Source organism: Narcine bancroftii, chromosome 1, assembly GCF_036971445.1.
Source record: "Narcine bancroftii isolate sNarBan1 chromosome 1, sNarBan1.hap1, whole genome shotgun sequence".
Taxonomy (NCBI): domain Eukaryota; kingdom Metazoa; phylum Chordata; class Chondrichthyes; order Torpediniformes; family Narcinidae; genus Narcine; species Narcine bancroftii.
The window spans coordinates 291862160-291886961 of NC_091469.1; the positions used below are offsets into that span (position 1 = coordinate 291862160).

The 24802-nt window shown below is 52.9% G+C and overlaps 1 protein-coding gene across 10 annotated transcripts in view; it reads right to left on the minus strand.

Moving 5' to 3' along the window:
- Positions 1-24802, minus strand: part of LOC138751753 (cadherin-related family member 5-like) — a 42014-nt gene that overhangs the window by 13011 nt on the left and 4201 nt on the right. For 6 of the 10 annotated variants that reach the window (XM_069914475.1, XM_069914499.1, XM_069914488.1 and 3 more), the window contains 13 exons: positions 16097-16147; positions 14456-14545; positions 13849-13935; positions 13664-13774; positions 11344-11508; positions 10925-11015; positions 10255-10352; positions 9544-9750; positions 7486-7605; positions 5207-5279; positions 2544-2618; positions 1867-1986; positions 351-611 (listed from right to left, as the gene is read on the minus strand). In XM_069914475.1, the coding sequence (XP_069770576.1) occupies positions 351-611; positions 1867-1986; positions 2544-2618; positions 5207-5279; positions 7486-7605; positions 9544-9750; positions 10255-10352; positions 10925-11015; positions 11344-11508; positions 13664-13774; positions 13849-13935; positions 14456-14545; positions 16097-16147 (1549 nt within the window). The remainder of the gene's footprint in view (positions 1-350; positions 612-1866; positions 1987-2543; positions 2619-5206; positions 5280-7485; positions 7606-9543; positions 9751-10254; positions 10353-10924; positions 11016-11343; positions 11509-13663; positions 13775-13848; positions 13936-14455; positions 14546-16096; positions 16148-24802) is intronic. The other 4 variants (XM_069914527.1, XM_069914545.1, XM_069914481.1 and 1 more) reach the window with 3 other exon arrangements.

Here is a 24802-nt window from a genome sequence, read left to right on the forward strand (position 1 = left end):
GGATAAAAGAAAAATAGAGGGTTATAGAATAGGGAGGGTTTAGTACTTTTTTTTTAAAAAAGGTTAATATATGTACATTGGCATAATATTGTGGGATGAAGGATCTGTACTGTGCTGTGGTGTTCTACATTCAAACTGAGTTCAGCTGTGAGTTTGTTGAGAGGGATTGTGAGGGAGCTCTGTGTGGGGGAGGGGTGATGAAGGAGCTCTGTACGTGGGGGTGTGGGGACAAGGGGTGGTGAGGGAGCACTGTATGGTGAGAGGGTGTGGGGTGGGAGGGAAGCACCAGGCTGCATTGGCTGTGCCGGAATCAGCACAGTGACACAGGGCGATGGCAGAAGTGGCTGTACCTGTTCCTCCGGGAACACTGGACGGGGAGGCCCCTGGCCCCGAAGGTCCTACCCCCGGCGTGATGGTTGTGCCACTAACTGCCGGCTGCTGAGATGTGGGTCTGGGTCCTGGTGCGGCCCCTGTGGTGGAGACGAGCGGCCCGGGTGAGTTCGGGGACCCTGATGATGCCCCAGAGTGGGTGGGCAGGGAACCGGCAGGGTTCGACACAGGCGGCGATGCTCCTGGTTTCCGAGTTGTTGTTGCTTTCCCCGGAGTTAGCGCTGCGACAAAACAATTGAATTGAATTGGATTCAGAATCAACTTGTCTGTAGAATGCAGAGAGTAGTAGTGGACAGGAAGTATTGTACCTAGAGATCAGTGACTAGTGGTGTGTGGATTTGTTCTGGGACCACCTGCTCTTTGTGATTTTTATAAATGACCTAGAGGAAGAGGATGGGTCAGTAAGTTTGCTGTTGCCATGAAGGTTGGAGGAGTTGTGGTTGGAGCTGAAGGTTGTCATACATTTCAACAGGAATATAGACAGGATGCAGAGTTGGGTGGAGAAGTGGGAGATGGAGTTTAATCCAGATAAATATGAGGTGATGCTTTTTGGAAGGACAAACCAGAAGGCTGAGTACAGGGTTAATGGTCAGATACTTAAGAGTGTGGATGAACAAAGGGGACTTGAGGCCCAAATCCATACATCCCTCAAGGTCGCTGCACAGGTTGATAGGATAGTTAAGAACGCCTTTGGGCTTCAATGGTCAGGGGTGATTAAATTCAGGGCATACTTAACCATTGAGGACCCCTTCCACACAGCATCTTTCAGCTGCTCCCGTCGGGTAAAAGATACAGGAGGATCAGAGCCAGCACCACCAGGCTGAGGAACAGCTTCTTCCCATGGGCAGTGAGAACGCTGAATGACCAAAGGGACTGCTCTCACTGACCCTTTGAGACTTTCATATTCGTGAAGCAATATCTATTAATTTATATGTTTATTTGTATAGATGAAATACTTGACCTGCATGTGTATTGTTTGTCTGTATGTGATTTATGTCTGGTTGTATGTCTTCTTGTTTTGCACAAAGGACTGGAGAACACTGTTTTGTCAGATTGTACTTGTACAATCAGATGACAAACTTGACTCAAGACTTGTCTCCTCCCCTCCCATTCTTCCCTCTTTCTCTCCCCTGCCTTGAGGAAGGGGTAGAGGGGAGGTGTGAGGGGATGAGGGAAGAGGGGATGGAGGGTGCATATGTGAGGGGATAAGGAAAGGGGAGGGAGGGTGGGGTGCGAGAGGACGTGAAGGAGAGGGAAGGGACAAAGGGAGGGGGATGAGGAGTGGGTTGATGTGGGGGATGAGGGAATGTGGATGGGGAGGGGGGACGTGGGATGAGGGGATGGGGAGGGAGGAATGGGGTTGGGGGTGGGTGAGAAGCCAGCCTGCAGTGGGAGATGCTGGGATCTTGGGTGCAGCTGCAGTGGAGGTTCCGGAATCAGCACGGTGGGGCAGGGCAATACCAGAAGCGGCCATACCTGTTGTTCCAGGGACACTGGACAGGGAGGCCCCTGGCCCTGAGGGTCCTACTTCCGGCATGGCAGTCGTGCCACTGACTCCTGGCTGTGGAGGGGTGGGTCTGGGTCCTGGTGCAGCCCCTGTGGTGGAAACGAGCAGCTCGGGTTGGTTTGGGGATCCTGACGACGCCCCAGGGTGGGTGGGAAGGGATCCAGCAGGGTTTGACACAGGTGGTGACATTCCCGGTACCCAAATTGTTGTTGCTTTCCCTGGAGTTGGTGTTGAGACAAAAACAATCCCTGTTCGGTTGTGGGTTTGTGGGTGGGTCAGTGAGGGAGATTTCCACTGAGGGAGGGGTGGTGAGGGAGCTCCCCACTTGGGGGAGGGGTGGTGAGGGCCATGTAAGGAGAGGGGGTGGTGAGGGAGCTCCATCCAGGGGGAGGGGTATTGAGGGAACTCTGTGCTCATTCTCCCAACCATGGCCAGGGCACGGACCTCGTGCGAAACTCTCTCCCTGGGGTCCTGTGAGTCTCTGTACGACTGGCCCTCTGTCCTGGTTCCTCACACGGGATGCTGAGCTTGGACATCGCTGAATGCTTGCAGTGTTCAGTGACTGCAGACCTCAACCTGGCCCCATGAGCACTGTCCTGGGCCAGAGGGAGGTGTGAGGACTTCCTCGGAGTGAAAGGGCTGTTACCTGGAGATGTAAGCGTCCCACTGCTGGGTGAAGTGCCTGGAGGTCCCGTCACTTCAGGTCGCTGGGTGCTTAGACCTGCAACAGGGTGGGAATACAAATAGTTCACATCTTGGTGGGAAATCGGCAACCCGTGTAACAGACCAGCCCACACATGGGTGACACAGTGGTTAGTGTGATCACCTGCAATTGGGGCCAAGGTTCAAATCATCCGCTGTTTGTAAGGAGTTTGCACATTCTCCCCTTGTCTGCATGGATTTCTCCTGGAGGCTCTGGTTTCCTCCCATCCTTCAAAAACATATCCGGGGAGGGGGGTGGGTGAGGGTGCGGTGTAGGTTAATTGGGCGGCATAGGCTCATGGGCTAAAATGGCTTGTTACAGTGCTGTATGTCTAAATTACATTTAAAAAAATTAAATCGCACAGGGCTCAAATAATGGACCGTGTCGGCGCATCACATGGGGTCTGCGTAACAGATAGGGCCTGCATAACATACACAGGGCCCATGAATTGGGCATGGCCCTCATCATGGACAGGGTAACACACTGGAACTGTTATAGTTATGGCCTGTGTAACGCTCATGACCTGCATAACAGACATGGCCTCTGTAAACGGACAAGGCCTGCGTAACGGACGGGGCCTGCGTTACGGACGGGGCCTGCGTTACGGACGGGGCCTGCGTTACGGACGGGGCCTGCGTTACGGACGGGGCCTGCGTTACGGACGGGGCCTGCGTAACTAAAGTGGGTGCCATCACAATGTAGGAAATGCTGCAGCCAATCAGCACTCAGCCTGGTGTACAGAGACCGGGTGATGGGCAGGTTATTGCTGGGATGTTGGCTGAGGAACGAACATTCAGCAGTGGAGAAAATCCCTCTCCTGAAACAATGGAGCCCAAAGAGGAATTAGACCAGGAATGCAGAAAGGGAGGCAGTTGCTAGCAAACAACAGAATCCTCCTTTTTGACAGTAAATCAATCCCAGCCCTTTATTATCCATCGTCCAAAAGTTACAAGTATTGCCTTCATCTACAATTCACACAAAACATAAGTTACAAATGAAACATGATTATCTCCGTCGATATCATCAAGCCCTTGGGTATACGACCATTCCAGGAGACCCTCCAAACTGCACGTGAGCACTGAGTGCTCCTTCTCCAGGGATACATGAACACACAGGTGTCCTCAGAAGAGGGGCAGGTAGTCAGCCTGAGCTGAACCCACAAATGCCCAGTGCCTGGACCCATGGATGGCCATCTTGGCCAGGCCCAGTACTAGACTAATGAGGACAACCCTACACTGACCCTCCCTCCTCCATACCAGGTGCCCAAAGTTCAGGAGGTGGGGGTGAAATGCAGCCAGAACTTGAGGGACAACCCCTTCAAGCCCATGAGCAGGGGCTGCACCCTTGCACACTTCATATCTCTGTGAAACACGGTCTTAACCAAGCTGCCGAAGTGACAGATGGCCGGTGAGTCCGTGAATCAGCCCAACTCGTGACGAGACCCACGGCCTTTGCACCACTTCATGGATTTTCCCTCCACAGCCCGGCCACAGGGTCTATTGAAGTCGTTGACTGAGCCCAACTCCTGTAGGGCCCAGGTATTTCAGAAGATGGGTCTGGAATATTTTCAAGAAACAAACAGTTCGACCACTGTATAAAACAATAGTCCATTGAGTACTGGCCATCTAGTACTTCCCACTCTCACACCTCCACCAAGAAAGGCCAAAAGGCAGTCTGCACTCCCCACCCCTCTACCACTACCGAAGAGGTCCAGAAGGCAATGAAAGCCACAAAAACTTTTGGACTTATTAACTTACAAACAAGGGAAGGAGGATGGGGGTGGGGGGGAGTGGAAGGGGAATAACAATTCTTTTAAGGGGGGATGAAAGACTGCAAGGTCTTGTCTCTGCAAGATGAACTCGAAATGCTAGACTGTAGCCCTGGACTGCTTTAAATACAAGGTCATCTGGATGAACCCTGGTGACCTCGTGGTGTAATTACATATCACCACAGAGACAGCAGAGCTTTACTCACAAGCAACAGACTTCTCCTGAGCAAGAACTCTACGCGAGTACTCCCACACCACACATACAAACCCTCCTTTCCATTCTAATCCCGTTTCACTGCTTAAATAATTTATCTTTCTCTGTTTTCCCAGTGGGTGCAGACCATGACTTCTACCCCACAAACCACCCCCCCCCGAGTACTGTCCCTCCCACCCCCTCCACAGTGCGTGCAAGTTTTCCACCTATAGGCCACCCTGACCTTTGCTTTGCTGCCCACTGGGGGTTTGCCCTCCAACCACTGCTAAGTGCCTGCCTTGTGCAGGGTGGGGGAAGTATTCCCTATGGGGGGGGTCCCTACGGTGGAGGGGGGGGGGGTTTTGCCGGGTTGATAGGCGACTCTCCAGATCTCTGCCCTGGACGGCCAACTGACATGCCTGAAATTGAGGAGCTGGTCTCAGCACACCCCCCACCCCAGTCACCCCTGTCCCACAGGGAGAAACATTTATGGGGATACTCAGCAAGTCAGTCAGTGCCTGTGGAGGTGGGACGTCCAGGCAGCCCATCTCAACCTTGGCCAGAGAGTGGAGGCTGACAGCCAATCAGCTTCCCCCAGCAAGGCCCCCTGCAGTGTGTGTGTGTGTGAGGTGTGAACCCACTCACCATCAGTTGCCATCACCACCACAGTGACCCTGGCTGATGCTGTCTCTGCATGCTCATCATCTGTCGCTGTCACCTGTCCAAGCACAAAACATGGGGTCACGGAGGAACACGGATCAGCCGGGGTCACGTATCCCTGCTCAGATCTGCAGGTGTTACGCATGTACACCGATCTTTAGGGGATCATGCAACAACACAGATCTGCAGGAGTCATGGACCAACATAGATCCATGGTGTCCATGGACCAACATAGATCCATGGTGTCCACGGACCAACATAGATCCATGGTGATCACGGACAAACATAGATCCATGGTGTTCACGGACCACATACATCCATGGTGTCCACGGACCAACATAGATCCATGGTGTCCACGGACCAACATAGATCCATGGTGTCCATGGACCACATAGATCCATGGTGTCCACGGACCATGGTGGTCCTACTGGAGTCATGCAGAACACGGATGGGCTGAGGTCATGCAGGAATTGATGTAACACATGTAACCTGTGCGCACACTGCAACGCAGCATGGATGTCATTAACGGAAGTCAAGCACTCACCCTGTAGAACCGCACATTTCTCTACACGCTGCCTGCTATCGTTAGGGATAGGCTAACCAGCCTGGATAGCACACTAAATACTGGTAATTCTTTCACGGTGTCTCAGTGCAGCTGAGAGTGAACATCAGTTCACTGTGAGTTGGCTGTGTTCCAGTACAGCTCTGGGTGGAGACTGTTGCTAGTGAGCGCCAGGGTGTTGGGGAGAGGGGTTGGGAGCTGTGCAGAGCCTGGTGGTCACATCCCCTTCCTCAGGGTGGGCCGTTCGCCAGGTGTCAGAGGTCATCTCTGAGTGTCAGGGTCACTGCCAGACGTCACCGCTGGAATTCACCACTGGGTGTCACTGCCAGGCGTAATGAGTCACCACTGAGTGTCACCACCGGCTGTCATGGTCACTGCCAGGTGTTAAGGATTACCCTGGGTGTTACTGCCGGGTTTTAGTGGTCAACGCTGGGTGTCAGGGTCACTGCCAAGTGTCACCGTCTGGTATCAGGGATCACCTCTCTGGCATGTTCCTTTGCTCTAGTGTGGGCATGAAGCATCCCCCTCCATTGACAGAACTCCTGCCACCACTTAGGCAGGGAATAACTTACACACAAGTCCTTCTTGGTATGCGCAGTAACAGCGGTGTTAAACAAAAAATTGCGACAGGTTTATTAAGGTGGGCTGAAGGGTCTGTACTGGGCTGGAATGTTCCATGTACTCTACAACCTTGGGGAGGAGCTGGATAAGGGTTGCTAGGGGAGGACATCACCTGGTTTGTTGCTATGTGCTCAGGTCAAAAGCCATGGAGATAAGAAGGTGCTAACAAATTGCATGTCATGGAAAAGTCTGAATTACAGGCGTAGCTGGGGCTGCAAGATGTCCTTGGTCCACTGGAGCTTCGTCCGTGGATCGGAGCAGGAAGGTGTGACCAGGAGACAGAGGATCGGGCTGTTGGTTCACCTGCGCTGACGTGATCAGTGCGTTTCATGACGTGTTGTTGCTGTGGTCGCCTGCTTGCCACCAACAAAGTTCTGTACACGATTCTCAATGCATATAGGGCAGGACGGGTTAGCATAGCAGTTAGTGCAACGCTATTACAGTGCCAGTGACCAGGGTTCAAATCCTGCGCTGTCTATAAGGAATTTGTACATTCTCCCTGAATCTGTGTGGGTTTTCCCCCGGGGGGGGGGGGGGGGGGGGAGGGCTGCAGATTCCTCCCACCATTCAAAACGTACCTAGGGTTATAGGTTAATTGGATGTAATTGGGCAGCACGGGCTAGAACAAACTCCAGTAGCTCAAACCTCCTGCTCACCGCCAATAACCCTCCAATCCCCTCACCTCCATGTACACATCCAACCTTCTCTTAAATGACAGAAGGGATCCTGCGCAACTATCTCATTCGGAAGATCATTCCATTCTGCCACCACTCGCTGAGTGAAAAAGCCACCTCTAATATTTCTCCTAAAGTGTTGCCCCCTTACGTGAGAAAATGCCACTGTGTATATTTAAGAGGGAAATGTTTGTATGTATTTTGATTGATATGGTTCACAGTGTAAAAAATAAAAAAATTATAAAAAAGTGTTGCCCCCTTACGAAACCATGTGAGTTGGAAGAGTCTTTCCTTGTGACCCTTCCCCCACACAACACCCACTCCCTGGATACAGGCCACAGAGAACTTTAGAGCAGGCCCAGGCTCCACACCAGTCCCACACCTGCCCAACCCTGGTGCAGATTTACCATCAGATTGTACTCGCTTGGGGAAGCCGACAAGGTGGTCTTGGTGAGGAGGATCCCATCTCGGCTGATGGAGAAGAAATGGCCTGGGGTCAGGGAGTAGGTCAGTCTGGGATTGGTCATCTGTGGAGAGAGATCACTGACAGGACACACAGTCACATCAGGCCCCCACCCAATGGAGACACCCCACAAACCAGAAATGTCTGGGACCACCCCCATCTTGCTGTATCGTTCCCCACTGTCCTTCCTTCCCAAATGTCCCTCCCCTCTTTCTGATAGGGATCAAGGGGGCAGGACTGAGGGACCGGGTGTTGGGGGAGGATAAGATGCAGGAAGGGGGGGGTAAAGAGGGAAGGGGGGAGAAGGAGTGGTGGGGTGGGAGTTATAGGAAGGGGGGGTGAGGGGGAAGTGAGGGGGAAGGGGGGGTGAGGGGGAAGGGGGGTGAGGGGGAAGGGGGGTGAGGGGGAAGGGGGGGTGAGGGGGAAGGGGGGGTGAGGGGGAAGGGGGGGTGAGGGGGAAGGGGGGGTGAGGGGGAAGGGGGGGTGAGGGGGAAGGGGGGGTGAGGGGGAAGGGGGGGTGAGGGGGGAGGGGGGGGTGAGGGGGAAGGGGGGCGAGGGGGAAGGGGGGCGAGGGGGAAGGGGGGCGAGGGGGAAGGGGGGCGAGGGGGAAGGGGGGGCGAGGGGGAAGGGGGGGCGAGGGGGAAGGGGGGGCGAGGGGGAAGGGGGGGCGAGGGGAAAGGGGGGGTGAGGGGAAAGGGGGGGCGAGGGGGAAGGGGGGTGAGGGGGAAGGGGGGTGAGGGGGAAGGGGGGTGAGGGGGGAAGGGGGGGTGAGGGGGAAGGGGGGGTGAGGGGGAAGGGGGGGTGAGGGGGAAGGGGGGCGAGGGGGAAGGGGGGGCGAGGGGGAAGGGGGGCGAGGGGGAAGGGGGGGGCGAGGGGGAAGGGGGGGCGAGGGGGAAGGGGGGGCGAGGGGGAAGGGGGGGCGAGGGGGAAGGGGGGGCGAGGGGGAAGGGGGCGAGGGGGAAGGGGGCGTGAGGGGGAAGGGGGGGCGAGGGGAAGGGGGGGCGAGGGGGAAGGGGGGCGAGGGGGTGAGGGGGGGCGAGGGGGCGAGGGGGAAGGGGGGCGAGGGGGAAGGGGGGGCGAGGGGGAAGGGGGGGCGAGGGGGAAGGGGGGGCGAGGGGGAGGGGGGGCGAGGGGGAGGGGGGGAAGGGGGGGCGAGGGGGAAGGGGGGCGAGGGGGAAGGGGGGGCGAGGGGGAAGGGGGGGCGAGGGGGAAGGGGTGGCGAGGGGGAAGGGGGGCGAGGGGGAAGGGGGGGCGAGGGGGAAGGGGGGCGAGGGGGAAGGGGGGGCGAGGGGGAAGGGGGGGCGAGGGGGAAGGGGGGGCGAGGGGGAAGGGGGGGCGAGGGGGAAGGGGGGGCGAGGGGGAAGGGGGGGCGAGGGGGAAGGGGGGGCGAGGGGGAAGGGGGGGCGAGGGGGAAGGGGGGGCGAGGGGGAAGGGGGGGCGAGGGGGAAGGGGGGGCGAGGGGGAAGGGGGGGCGAGGGGGAAGGGGGGGCGAGGGGGAAGGGGGGGCGAGGGGGAAGGGGGGGCGAGGGGGAAGGGGGGGCGAGGGGGAAGGGGGGGCGAGGGGGAAGGGGGGGCGAGGGGGAAGGGGGGGCGAGGGGGAAGGGGGGGCGAGGGGGGAGGGGGGGGCGAGGGGGGAGGGGGGGCGAGGGGGGAGGGGGGGCGAGGGGGGAGGGGGGGCGAGGGGGGAGGGGGGCGAGGGGGAGGGGGGGCGAGGGGGAAGGGGGTTGAGGGGGAAGGGGGTTGAGGGGGAAGGGGGTTGAGGGGGAAGGGGGTTGAGGGGGAAGGGGGTTGAGGGGGAAGGGGTGATGGTGTGAAAGGTGGGTGAAGGGATGTAGGGAAGGGGTAATGAGGTGGGTGTGGGGTATCTGACTAGAGCTGTGGTACCTTATGCTGTGTTTATCTCCATCCTGTGGCCACATGGTGAAGGGCTGTGTGGGGGAGGGTGTGGGGGAAGGGGTAATGGGGTGGGTGTGGGGAGTCTGAGAAGAGCTGTGGTACCTACGTTGGGGTAGTCTCCGTCCTGTGCCTGCACGATGAGGGGCAGGGAGGGGAAGTCCCTGCAGAGAATGATGCTCCCAGATGGGGAGCCTTTGGCCACGACCCCGTGGAAGTCGGTGTTAGAGAAGTTGAGCGGGTGCTTGTTGACCCTCAGCACAGTGAGGGTGACGCTGGTCACGGTGTACTTGTAAGGATCGTCCACCTGAGAGGCCTGGAGAACAAAAACACAGTGGTCACATTGGCCAGGGGCTTCCAGAACCTTCTCCCACTGCTCGAGGAGCTCTCCAGGTCCCTTCTATGGAGAGGTCAGTCCAGGCACCGACAGTTCTGGGCTTTGTGAAGGGTGGGGGGTGGGTGAAGGGTGTGTTTGCCTGTGTCCATGTTGTAGTCCCAGAGGGAAGGAGAGACCAACTACCGACTTCCCACTGATTACCAATCGAGGGGTGAGGCACTTCCCCAAACCCATCCTCAGCCACCCAGCCTCCACACCACCAGGAATGGGTTGGGTTCCCCGTGTGGGCTGTGAGAAGGCACATTTTTCTGATTGCCCAGGGAACATCCTGACTGCTGTCCCATCTCGCACGGGGAGCACAGGGCTGGCAGTCAGGGCCAGCGGCTGCCATTCCTTCTGGGGCAACAGAGGGAGCTGTGGTCCCAGGCCAGGATTCCACGAGGACTTCTCTGCCGGGCAAGACCGAGTGCGGAGAGAACCTACCAGGACGGTGAGCACTATTGGGTTAATGCTGGTGGCAGCTTTGCGCATGGTCAATGTTCCCTTGGCTTTGTCAATCTGAAAACCGTTGCTGTGGTCTCCTGGGAAAGCAAAATAGCAGATGGTCAATATGCATACACTTTCCTCACCCGTTCCAGGCAGGTTTGCTCGCTGGTTCACGTCACCCATGGGTACCCAGGGAACCAGTCTAATCCAGTGGACAACTGTGGGCAGCTGTGGTTCCTGTCTAATTCCATGGGCCCCTGTGGACACCCATGGCCACTTGACTAATTCCAGACACCCAAGGGCATCCGTGGGCACCCATGCACACCTGTGTGCACCCATGACAATTCTGCACACTAGTGGACACCCGTACACACTCATCCAAACTCATGCACACTAGTAGTTACCTATACTCGTGGAAACTACACACCCATGGACAGTCATGAACACCCATTCATACCCATGGACAGTTGTGCACACTTATTCATGCCCATTCACACTTGTGGACATCCATGAAAACATGCACATCTACTGCTACACCTGAGAGTGGGTGGTGTCTCATCAACTGTTTATTGAGGAACTGGTTGTATGGCGAAGATGGGTGGGCTAGCAGTGAGAATGATGGGCAAGGCATCCAGCCCTGGGTTTCTGCAGCACCATGTGCACACACCGCTGATAATCTGGTAGGAGATGGTGGCGTTGATGCCGGTGTCTCCATCCACAGCGCAGATCTCCTGTGGCTGCAAGCTCAGCGGTCCCACCTGCAACACACCGAAGGGGGCGGGTCAGCATGGGAGGTAGGGGGAGCAGGGAAGGGTGGAGGCTAACAAACCCAGGGAGTGGGTCAGTAGGGGAGGCAAATAGTGAGGTGTGGGAACACACCCAGGGGGTGGGTCAGTGAGGGGAGGGGGTGTGAACAGGGAGGGGAAGGATGACGAGGTGGAACAAGGAGTGGGGGGGAACATGATCAGGGGTGGGTTGGGGTGACTGACGGGGGGGGGGGGGTGGGGAGACTGACCAGGGGTAGGTTGGAGACACTGACGATGGGGGGGAACCGACGATGACGGGGGTGGGGGGGGGGAATCATACCTCCAGGGTGTACTGGGTGATGCGGCCGTGGTACACGGCATTGAGGCAGACACCGTTCCCCAGGACGATGGTGCAGGGCAGGAACACCGGAAGCAGGTTATCCTCATCCACCACACAGACCGTAATGTTCACTGTGTCACTGACACTCGTGCTGTTCTCAGCCTCCTGTGAAAGTAACGGCAGTGGGGGGTCTTAGCTTGTTATTTATATCCAGAGTGTAAAAAGTGTGACTCTTCCCCCACACCCCACAGATAATGCTTTGCCTTTTTGTCAGTAAGTCATTCTCGCCCATTTATTATTCATTGTCCAAAAGTTACAAGTACTGCCTTCATCTACAATTCACACAAAACAAAGTTACAAATGAAACATGATTATCTCCATTGATACTGTCAAACCGTTAGGGAGATGACCGTTGCAGGAGACCCTCCAAACTGCCCGTGAGCACTGAGTGCTCCTTCTCCAGGGATACACGGCCACACAGATGTCCTCAGAAGAGGGGCAGGTAGTCAGCCCGAGCCGAACCCTCGACTGCCCGCTGCCTGGACCCATGGATGGTCCTCGGCCAGGCCCAGTTCAAGACTAATGAGAACAACCCTAGACGGTTCCCCCCTCCATACCAGGTGCCCAAAGATCAGGAGGTGGGGGTGAAATGCAGCCAGAACTTGAGGGACAACCCCTTCAAACCCATGAGCAGGGGCTGCATCCTTGCACACTTCTGTGAAACACGGTCTTAACCAAGCTGCTGAAGTGACAGACGGCTGGTGAGTTCGTGAATCAGCTCAACTTGTGACTAGACCCATAGCCTTCGCACCACTTCATGGATTTTCCCTCCACAGCCTGGCCTCAGGGTCTTTTGAAGTCATTGACTGAGCACAACTCCTGTAGGGCCCAGGTCTTTCAGAAGATGGGTCCGGAATATTTTTGAGAAACAAACAGTTCGACCACTGTATAAAACAATAGTCCATTGAGTACTGACCATCTAGTACTTCCCATTCCCACTCCCACACCTCCACCAAGAAAGGCCAAAAGGCAGACCCTCCCTTATCTGTACCAGGTGCCCAAAGATCAGGAGGTGGGGCTGAAATGCAGCCAGAACTTGAGGAATAACCCCTTCAAGCCCGCAAGCAGATGCTGCACCCTTGCATGCTCCATATCTCCGTGAAACATGGTCTCAACCAAGCTGCTGAAGTGACAGATGGCTGGTGAGTCTGTGAATCAGCTCAACTCATGACTAGACCCACCATCTTCACGGTTCGTAGGCACATCATGGATTTTCCCCTCCATTTTCACACTCGCTGTAATGGATGGGGTGCCATCGTTCCCACTATTATCTTTGTGTATTTTCTGACCGTGATAGTTGGGGCACAAGTACCATGACCGCATCCTTGTCTTCCAGTGATGCGAAAGAATTCCTGGCCACAGGGGTTGTTGAAGTCGTTGACCCAGCACAACTCCTGTAGGGCCCAGGTCTTTCAGAAGATGGGTCTGGAATATTTTCGAGAAACGAACAGTTCGACCACTGTGTAAAACAATAGTCCACAACAGGAGATGGCAAGTCTCACACTTATTGAAGACGTGCTAACTCAGTCCGCTTCAGAGCAGACCATCCCATATTCCCTACATCGAAAATGAGAGTCCAAGACGTGACGCCTTTATCTGGATGATGAAATAGCAGAGCAATGAACAGAAATCCTCGGATGCTTCATGAACTGACTCCCTGGCAACTCGCCAAAGCCTCCCAATCTCCTTGAAAGTGAGGCCGAAGCTCCCAGACTTTCAAGACGTCATCAACAGTTGACGGCTGAGCTAATCAGTGATGAACTGGTGGTGGTCTCACTAATGTGAAACTTTTAACAAGTAAATTAGGTGAACGATATTTCTACATTGGAGCAAATCCACGTCAGTACCACCGCTCCCACTGGCAGCCTCGTTTTAAAAAAAATTAAAACATTCAAACTTTATTCAAACTTACATTACAGGACATAAAACACACACAGAGGGTCAACTAACCACCATAAACATGTGGCAACAAAACCATGAGAAGCAGTAATCACGACCACCTCTCCATTTCACATTATTACACATCAAATTAAAACGTGATTTTCATCATCAACCATACCCGCGATCCTCTGGGGGGGGGGGCATGTGATATTTCGTCAGTACTACCCCATCTACAGTCTGACCCCACCCCATTCAGCCCCCGGATTGTGAACCCCTATTTCTCTGGAACAGGGAGCTGGGTGGGAGGGGATGTGGCAGTGTGGAGACCAGGCCTTTATGATGCCCAAGACCGCCCTGTTCTCTGGACAAGAGCACTCACCTTGGCGTTCAGCACCAGTGTTAACTGTGGTTTTGTGGCAAAGTCCAAGCGGTGTGTCAGGTAGAGCTCGGGGGTGTTCTCAGTCTTCAGACGGAAGAAGTTGGCTCCGTCCTGTTGGGGAGAGGGCAGACATGAGTTGGGTGTGGGAGCTGGTTGATCCTGCCTCAACCTGGAGGCCTACTCACCGTGCTGGAGTCCATATTGTAGTAGATCAAGTCCTGGTCGAGGTCAATGGCTTTCACCATCATCCAGGCCTGGCCCACTGGATAGAGCTGCAGGAGAAAAGGGAACAGGAGACACTCTGGAAACTCATTGGAAAGTTCCTGAACCATCCTGTGTTCCAAAACCCAAGGGTCTGTATCATCACGATCAGGGGGAGTTTATTCAGACCCTTGATCTGCTCTGACCAGCAAGCCATTTCCAGCTGGGCCAATCCCACTTACTCGCCTCCCTACAACTACTCCCTCCCCATCCCCCCACAAGGTGGGTAACCCCCCCTCCATGCCTCTTCCCCACTTCACTCTGCTCCCCTCCCTCCAGCCTTTCCCACTAGTCACACATGCACATGTTCTCTCCCTTTTCCCTCTGTCTCGCCCCCCACCCTCAGGCCCCCACCTTCTTGTAACCCACCCTCCCCCCACCATTCCAACCCTTGCGCACCCACACCCTCACATGAATGCATTGACTGTACTGATGACTGTAGGCCTCTCCTTCCAGCCCACAGTCTGTCAGCCCCTCACCACACCTTGTTGCTCGCTCTCTGAGTGACCTGCAGGCTCACCACCATCTTACCTCACTAATGTTTAAGCTCAGCACCTTCTCTGGAAACTCTGGCTGGTTGTCATTAACGTTGATAACCTCGATGATCAGGGCCAGAGAGTTCTGGAAAGGAGTACCAGTTACAGAATGATGTTGCCTGATGGAGCTACACAGGTCATCGGACAGGTGGGTTGCTCAGACCAGCTCCAGCATTAAGCCTCGTCCAGAGGCCACACTGTGCTGAACGAGCTGTGTGCACGCGGTGGGCCGACTGGATTGGGTGCTCGCACGCGGTGGGCCGACTGGATTGGGTGCTCGCACGCGGTGGGCCGACTGGATTGGGTGCTCGCACGCGGTGGGCCGACTGGATTGGGTGCTCGCACGCGGTGGGCCGACTGGATTGGGTGCTCGCACGCGGTGGGCCGACTGGATTGGGTGCTCGCACGCGGTGGGCCGACTGGATTGGGTGCTCGCACGCGGTGGGCCAACTGGATTGGGTGCTCGCACGCGGTGGGCCGACTGGATTGGGTGCTCGCACGCGGTGGGCCGACTGGATTGGGTGCTCGCACGCGGTGGGCCGACTGGATTGGGTGCTCGCACGCGGTGGGCCGACTGGATTGGGTGCTCGCACGCGGTGGGCCGACTGGATTGGGTGCTCGCACGCGGTGGGCCGACTGGATTGGGTGCTCGCACGCGGTGGGCCGACTGGATTGGGTGCTCGCACGCGGTGGGCCGACTGGATTGGGTGCTCGCACGCGGTGGGCCGACTGGATTGGGTGCTCGCACGCGGAGGGCCGACTGGATTGGGTGCTCGCACGCGGTGGGCCGACTGGATTGGGTGCTCGCACGCGGTGGGCCGACTGGATTGGGTGCTCGCACGCGGTGGGCCGACTGGATTGGGTGCTCGCACGCGGTGGGCCGACTGGATTGGGTGCTCGCACGCGGTGGGCCGACTGGATTGGGTGCTCGCACGCGGTGGGCCGACTGGATTGGTGTTCGGACGCGGTGGACAGACTGAATTGGCTGTTCGGACACGGTGGACAGCTTGGATTGGTTGTGTTACAGAGGACCGGGAATGCCTCGGTATCCATTGATACAGTGAAGGGTGAGGAGCTGTGATGTTGACAGACTGGATTGGTTGTTCGGACATGGTGGAGAGACTGGATTGGGTGTGGACACGGTGGACAGATTGGATTGGTTGTGGGACAGAGGACCAGGAATGCCTCGGTATCCATTGATACAGTGAAGGGTGAGGAGCTGTGATGTTGACAGACTGGATTGGTTGTTCGGACATGGTGGACAGACTGGATTGGGTGTGGACAAGGTGGACAGATTGGATTGGTTGTGGGACAGAGGACCAGGAATGCCTCGGTATCCATTGATACAGTGAAGGGTGAGGAGCTGTGATGTTGAGTTTGGATTCATCAGCTTCAATCCCCCTCCCCTCTCACAATCTGTCCTGATCTTGTCCCCTTGTAATACCTTATCTGCTCTAAAGGAGATCAGCACTACTTCATGTCCTTCACCCTGCCATCTGGAAACCTCTGGAATGGGAGCATGGAATGGGTCGTGAAGCTCCAGGATAGACCACAGGGAATGAAACATAGATCCTTAGCCTTGGATCCTGCCAAATGCCCTATTCCTGAGTATTTGCCAATCTGCTCCTTAACCTACCTTGTTTGGTCCGCAGAGCAGAGATACGAAAATCAGGGGTTCCTCCATTTCCTATGGAGACAATAGTACACAGAGAGCAGGTCAGTGACTGTATCCATGAGTGCCAGCCCACCCCTCAGCTAACCGCAGAAAACAAGTGCTGCCCGCGGAGAACCGCGGAGAAGCAGTGCTGCCCGCGGAGAACCGCGGAGAAGCAGTGCTGCCCGCGGAGAACCGCGGAGAAGCAGTGCTGCCCGCGGAGAACCGCGGAGAAGCAGTGCTGCCCGCGGAGAACCGCGGAGAAGCAGTGCTGCCCGCGGAGAACCGCGGAGAAGCAGTGCTGCCCGCGGAGAACCGCGGAGAAGCAGTGCTGCCCGCGGAGAACCGCGGAGAAGCAGTGCTGCCCGCGGAGACCCACAGCGAAGCAGTGCTGCCCGCAGAGAACCACAGAGAACCAGTGCTGACCACAGAGAACCAGTGCTGACCACAGAGAACCAGTGCTGACCACAGAGAACCAGTGCTGACCACAGAGAACCAGTGCTGACCACAGAGAACCAGTGCTGACCACAGAGAACCACAGAGAACCAGTGCTGTCCACAGTACTGGAGAAGTAAACTTTCTTGCACCTCTGTTTTAAACTGATGCCCTTTTATCCTGAAATTATACCCTCAACCTTGAATCCCCTACCATGGGAAACATCCTTGCCACATCTACTCTGTCCAGGTCTTTCAGCTTTCAAAATGCCTCTCTGAGGCCTCCCTCATCCCTCTATACTCCAACAAGTACAGTCCAAAAGCTGACAATCATTCCTCATCTGCTAACCCTTTCATTCCTGGTATCATTTTAGTAAATCTTCTCTAAACTCTCTCCAATGCCAGCAAATACAGTTCCCAGAACTGTACACAGAACTCCAAGTGAGGTCTCACCAGGGCTTTATAGAGTCTCAACCTTACACCCCTGCTCTTGTATGTTTTGCCTCTAGAAATTAATGTCAACATTGCATTCGCCATCTTCAGCACCGATTCAACCTGGAGGTCATCCTTTAGGGTATCCTGCACAAGGACTCCCAAGTCCCTTTGCCCCTCAGAATTTTGAATTTTCTCCCCATCTATATGATGGTCACCCCATCTATTTCTTCTACCAAAGTGTTTAACCATACACATTCCAACATTGTATACACCTGCCATCTCTTTGCCCAGACTCCTAATCTATCCAAGTCTCTCTGTAGCTTTTCTGTACCCTCAGCTTCACCTGCCCTACCACCTATTTTGATGTCATCTGCAAATTTAGCCACAAAGTCATCTATTCCATAATCCAAATTATTTATACACAACGTAAAAAGAAGCTGCCTGCCCCTGAAGGACACCACTGGTAACCAGTAGCCAACCAGCATAGGATCCCTTTATTTCCATTCTCTGTTTGCTGCCGATCAACCAATGCTCCACCCATGTGAGTATCCTTGAAAATTCCATGGGCTCTCATCTTGTTTAGCTGTCTTATGTGTGGCACCTTGTTGAAGGTCTTTTGAAAGTCCAAATACACAACATCCAATGTGTAGTGCACGTCGAAAGAATCAAAGGCTGATTGATCCAAACCAAGGCTTTTATTAACTAGAGGACTGGAGCATATCACATGTAGGTCGACCAGTCCAGAATGACCTGGTCTGGCTAGGGGCAACCCTTTAAGACCTGCCAGTAGGCGTGGCTACGCTCTTAGCCAATTTCAGTCATCCTACACTACAATCTATACATATACACATTGGTGATAGAATCTGTACTATCACACACTGCATCTCCCCTGTTGATCCAACTTGAGATCTCTTCAAAAATTGCAGGAAAATCAAAGAAACCGTGCTGACTTGGGCTTGTCTTTTTATGCACCTCCAGGTATTCTGTAACCTCATCCTTGACAATTGACTCCAACAGCTTCCCAACCACTGACGTCAGGCTAACCGGTCTATAATTTCCTTTCTGCTGCCTCGCTCCCTTCTTAAACAGTGGGGTGATGTTTGTGATCCTCCTGTCCACCAGAACCATGCCAGAATTCATCGATTCTTGAAAGATCATTACCAATGCCTCCACATTCTCTGCAGCTGCGTCCTTCAGTCCCGAGGGTGCATTCCACCCGGATCTGAAGACTTCTCTACCCTTGGGCTATTTAGCTTCCTAAGTACCTTCTCTCTCATGGCCTTGACTGCATTCACTTCTTTTCCGAGAAAGCCACGAGAGTCTGATATCTAGTAATGTCTTCCACAGTGAAGACTGATCCAAAATATTCACTCAATTCCTCTGCCATCTCCTTGTCTCCCATTACAATTTCGGTCCCATGTCTACTTTGGTCACTCTTTATCTTTTAAAAAAAAGCTTTTAGTACTCTCTTTGATATTATTTGCTAAACCTCCTTTCAAAATTCATCTTTTCCTTCCTAATCACCTTCTCAGTTGTCTTCTCTAAGTTTTTAATAGTTTCCCACTCCTCTTTCTTCCCAGTTCCCACTAATTTTTCCTTCCTTCTTTGCCCTCTCTTTTGCTTTCACCTTCCCCCGTCAGCCACACTGGTCTCAACTTTCTTTTTGGTATGTGCCTGCCTGCACGCTCCTTATTTCACACAGAACCTCCATCCACTGCTGATCTTCTGTCTTTCCCATTAGTGTGTTTTAATTTTTTAAATATTTTTACAAATTTCTTACAATAAAAAAAGTTGAACATTATGTTACAAGACCAGAAAAAAAGTTAAGTACAAGATCCCAGGCACAGTCATAACAATAAAATAGAAAACAAAAGAAAAGAAAACCCTTCGCCTAAACAAGGTTGAAGATCAACATTCATAAATCCAAGTAGCACAGTGTTAGAGAGGGACAGCACAATGCCAGGATTCCAGGTTCACATTACATGGTTCACTAGTCCATGAATGAGCCCCATATAATTTTAGATTTAATATTTGAATCAGTGATTGGATATCTAATCTTTTCCAAATTTAAACAATGTCCCTGAGCCATTGTGCATGTGTGGTGGGGTATTATCTTTCCATTTAATCAAAATTGCATGTATGCCCATCTAAAAGGTAAAATGAGGCTTTGAATGGAAGTTCGTAACATCATCTTCCCAGAATGCTCCAAAAAAAAGCAATTAAAGGACCAGGTTCCAATTTTAAATTGAGAATCACCAATAATGTTTGAAAAACAACATTCCAAATCTAGGACAGGTCCAGAACACATGAATTAAAGAAGCATCATCCATTTTACATGTATCACATCAGGGATTTATGTCCGAATAAAAACAAAACAATTAAACTTTAGACATATGTGCTCTGAGGTGTCATCAGCAAATTTAAATTTAAAATTTAGATATACAGCACGGTAACAGGCCATTTCAGCCCATGAATCTGTGCTGCCCAATTTACGCCCAATTAACCTACACATTTCAAACAGTGGGAGGAAACTGGGGTCCCCGGGAAAACCCATTCAGACAAGGGGAGAACGTACAAAGTCCAGACAGACAGAGAGGGATTCAAACCCCGGTCTTAATCGCTGGTGTTGTAAAGGCAACACCATCTGTACCATCCTATTTGCAGATAGGATTGGAGTTGTGCCTGGCAATGAGTGTAGAATGAGTAGAGCAGCAGGTTAAGCAGACATCCTTGAGGTGCACCTGTGTTGATCATCAGTAAGGAGACTGTTGATCATCTTATTTCTCCAGAACTTCAACCTGGAACAAGGGCCCCTATGGTCTGTCCCTTCTCCACATTCTTCTGTTATTATTTCTTTGGCTTGGCTTCGCGGACGAAGATTTATGGAGGGGGTAAATGTCCACGTCAGCTGCAGGCTCGTTTGTGGCTGACAAGTCCGATGCGGGACAGGCAGACACGGTTGCAGCGGTTGCAGGGGAAAATTGGTGGGTTGGGGTTGGGTGTTGGGTTTTTCCTCCTTTGTCTTTTGTCAGTGAGGTGGGCTCTGCGGTCTTCTTCAAAGGAGGTTGCTGCCCGCCAAACTGTGAGGCGCCAAGATGCACGGTTTGAGGCGATATCAGCCCACTGGCGGTGGTCAATGTGGCAGGCACCAAGAGAAATCTTTTGGCAGTCTTTGTACCTCTTCTTTGGTGCACCTCTGTCACGGTGGCCAGTGGAGAGCTCACCATATAACACGATCTTGGGAAGGCGATGGTCCTCCATTCTGGAGACGTGACCCACCCAGCGCAGCTGGATCTTCAGCAGCGTGGACTCGATGCTGTCGACCTCTGCCATCTCGAGTACTTCGACGTTAGGGATGAAGGCGCTCCAATGAATGTTGAGGATGGAGTGGAGACAACGCTGGTGGGAGCGTTCTAGGAGCCATAGGTGATGCCGGTAGAGGACCCATGATTCGGAGCCGAACAGGAGTGTGGGTATGACAACGGCTCTGTATACGCTTATCTTTGTGAGGTTTTTCAGTTGGTTGTTTTTCCAGACTCTTTTGTGTAGTCTTCCAAAGGCGCTATTTGCCTTGGCGAGTCTGTTGTCTATCTCGTTGTCGATCCTTGCATCTGATGAAATGGTGCAGCCGAGATAGGTAAACTGGTTGACCGTTTTGAGTTTTGTGTGCCTGATGGAGATGTGGGGGGGCTGGTAGTCATGGTGGGGAGCTGGCTGATGGAGGACCTCAGTTTTCTTCAGGCTGACTTCCAGGCCAAATATTTTGGCAGTTTTCGCAAAACAGGACGTCAAGCGCTGAAGAGCTGGCTCTGAATGGGCAACTAAAGCGGCATCGTCTGCAAAGAGTAGTTCGCGGACAAGTTTCTCTTGTGTCTTGGTGTGAGCTTGCAGGCGCCTCAGATTGAAGAGACTGCCATCCGTGCGGTACCGGATGTAAACAGCGTCTTCATTGTTGAGGTCTTTCATGGCTTGGTTCAGCATCATGCTGAAGAAGATTGAAAAGAGGGTTGGTGCGAGAACACAGCCTTGCTTCACGCCATTGTTAATGGAGAAGGGTTCAGAGAGCTCATTGCTGTATCTGACCCGACCTTGTTGGTTTTCGTGCAGTTGGATAATCATGTTGAGGAACTTTGGGGGACATCCGATGCGCTCTAGTATTTGCCAAAGCCCTTTCCTGCTCACGGTGTCGAAGGCTTTGGTGAGGTCAACAAAGGTGATGTAGAGTCCTTTGTTTTGTTCTCTGCACTTTTCTTGGAGCTGTCTGAGGGCAAAGACCATGTCAGTGGTTCCTCTGTTTGCGCGAAAGCCGCACTGTGATTCTGGGAGAATATTCTCGGCGACTCTAGGTATTATTCTATTTAGTAGAATCCTAGCGAAGATTTTGGAGAGCAACGTGATTCCCCTGTAGTTTGAGCAGTCTGATTTCTCGCCTTTGTTTTTGTACAGGGTGATGATGGTGGCATCACGAAGATCCTGAGGCAGTTTACCTTGGTCCCAACAAAGCTTGAAAAACTCATGCAGTTTGGCATGCAGAGTTTTGCCGCCAGCCTTCCAGACTTCTGGGGGGATTCCATCCATACCTGCTGCTTTGCCACTTTTCAGTTGTTCGATTGCCTTATATGTCTCATCCTGGGTGAGGACCTCATCCAGCTCTAGCCTTAGGGGCTGTTGAGGGAGCTGGAGCTGGAGCAGGGCGGATCTTTGGGATCCATTCAAAATGCCGCAAGATAAGCAGGCGTCTTCTCTGGCAGCTATTCAGCTCAGTCCTACACTCATCCTCAAATCCCTCCAAGGTTATCCACAATGTATCAATGAAATTATTCAACTTACGAGCAGGTGGATGGTCTCTAGCAGACTCCATTACTGCTTGCACATGAGGATGCTGATAAAACCTGTCTGTTTGGCGATAGAATCAGGATGAATCAAGCGATCAATCTGACGTCTGCCATTGGAGAAAAGAAGATAATGTCACTTCCAGCTTGTGCATGTTACATCACTCGGGGTGTCTCCGGAGGAGGATAGAATCCCATACCTCCAGGGATGCCTTAAGATGACTGTGAAAGGATGCAGAGAATTGATTAACAGTGGTCCAGTGTGAAGGGCAAAAACAGCTTCCTTAACAGGTTCACTGAACGGCCAATCTACTGTTCACCAGTACTGACTGTGGTCTTCCAATGAGGAAGTCAAGGATTCAGTTGCAGAGTGAGGTGCAGAGGCCCAGGGTTTGGAGCTTCTTGACCAGCAATGAGGGAACAATGGAATTGAAGACTGAGTTGTAGTCAATGAAGAACAGCCGTATGTATGATTTGCTGTTTTCGAGATGTTCCAGAGCTGAATGGAGAGCCAGCGATATTGCATTTGTGATGACAGGCGAATTGCAGTGAGTCCAGACCTTTGCTTAGGTATGTGCTAATTCTGGCCATGACCAGCCTCTCAAAGCATTTAATCACAGTAGATGTTAGTGCTATTGGGCGATAGTCATTGAGGCAGCTCACTCAATTCTTTTTGGGTACCAGGATGATTGATGTCCTTTTGAATCAGCAATGAGAGTTTGAAAATGTCTGTGAACACTCTGGCTAGTTGGTTGGCACAGATTCTCAGCACCCTGCCAGGTACGCCGTCAGAGCCTGACGCCTTCACCCTCATGAATGATGTTCTGACGTCAGCCTCAGAGATGGATATCAGAGTTCTCAGCCTTTGCAGGGATTCTCATAGGCACTGTTGGGTGGTCCTTCCAAAATGGGCATAGAAGGTATTCAGTTCATCAGGTAATGAAGCATCACAGCCATCTATGATGTTCACCCTCGTTTTGTAGGCTGTAATGGCCTGCACTGCCTGCCATTGCTGGTGTGTATCTGTCTCTGTCTCCAGCTTCCTCCAGAATTGCCACTTTGTTTCAGAGATGGCCTTCTGCAGTTCGTATCTGGACTTCTTGAAGAGATCCCAAAGATCCAAGAATCTGAAGTCCTTCCCCCTGCACATCTATCTGCCTGATCTCACTATTCTTGCCATCACGAGTCTGTGGAACAGGCAGTAATCCCGAGATTACCACCCTGGGGGGTCTTGCTTCTCAGCTTCCTCCCTTCCCTCTTTAGGACCTCTTCAACTGTCCTTTGTCCAGATTGGAGGCTGGTGCTCCCAGGAAGAGGTCTTTCATGCCTGATCAATAGAGATGTCTTCCTTCTTCAAACAACGTGGCTTCCCCTCTACCACCATTCACTCAGCACTCACCCACATCTCCTCCATTATCCGCACATCCGCCCTGGCCCCCTTTGCTTCCACGCGCAACAATGACAGGATTCCCCTTATCCTCACCTACAACCTCACCAGCCTCTGCACCCAATATATTATCCTCCAACATTTCCACCACCAGACATATATTCCCTTCTCCTACCCTCTCCTCCTTCTGTAGGGACCACTCCCTCCATGATTCCCTTGCCTACTTCTCCATCCCCACCAATTATCCCCTTGGCACCTACCCTTGTGACTGCAGACCTGTGCCCACACCTCCTCCCCCAACACCATTCAGGGCCCCAAATAGTGCTTCCAGGCAAACTAACACTCAAGTTATGAATCTGCAGGTGTCATCTACTGCATCAGGTACTCCCATTGTGGCCTTCTCTACATCAGAGAGACTGGATGCAGACTGGGAGATCGCTTTGTTGAGCATCTCAGCTCTGGCCTTCGCAATAGCGTGGATCTCCCAGTGGCCACCTATTTCTATTCCCCATCCCATTCCCTTACCAACATGTCTGTCTCATGCACTGACAGACTGAGACCACCCATAAATTGAAGGAACAACACCTCATCTTCTGTCTGGATTTCAAGTGAAGCAACACTTCTCTTGTGTATCAGCAGGATTCACTTACTGCATCTGATGCTCCCCTTTGTGGCATCTCTGCTCCATCCACACTAGTGACAGAGACCTCCTAGTAGCCAACCATTTCAGTTCAGTGACCCACTCCCATACTCACATGTCTGTCCACGGTCTCATGTACTGTCCCACCAAGACCACCCGTAAATTATTATTATTTTGTTTTTTATAGTGATGTTGTAAGATGGTTATAATATGAATGTTTGCACTATGATGCCGTCGCAACAAACCAAATTTCATGACTTGTTCATGACAAGTCATCCTGATTCTGATTTTCCGTCTGGGCACTCTCCCGCCAGATGGCATTAACATCGACTTCTCCGATTTCTGCTAACCTGCTCTCCCCTCTCAGCTCTCCTCACCCCTACCCTCTCTATTCACCCAGCCATCCCTCCTCCCCTGTTCGCTGCTGTCCCCTCCCTCCCTTCTCCACCTATCTCCCCTTGCCTTTGTAACCATGCCTTCGGATGTATACCGAAGTTTTTCCATGCCTTTACGAAGGGCTCAGGCCCAAAACATCAGTTAAGTATTTTTATCTTTGGTACATAAATGGCACTGTTTCTCCAGCATTTTGTGTTTTTACTTCAACCATGGTATCTTCAGATTTTTGTGATTTACTTTCTTATCTTTTGTCTGGGCACCATCCAACCAGATGGGATTAACATAGAATTCTCTAGTTTCTGTTGAAACCGCCCCCCCCCCCCCCACCCTTCTTCTTCCCCTGTTGCCTTTCCCCCAGCTCTGCCTCTCTCTCTCTTCCCTTTTCCCTCTGTCTCCTTTCACATAGGCAAAATCAATTCTCACATTTTCTTTTATCATATCCCATTAATACCTTCTTTTGTTGGTCTGGAATTCTATGTACGATTTGATGAGAACAGGATGATGCCGAAGAAAGCTCAGAGCCCCCCTGATGAATGGGCCACCTTCATAGCTACGGCTGAGGTA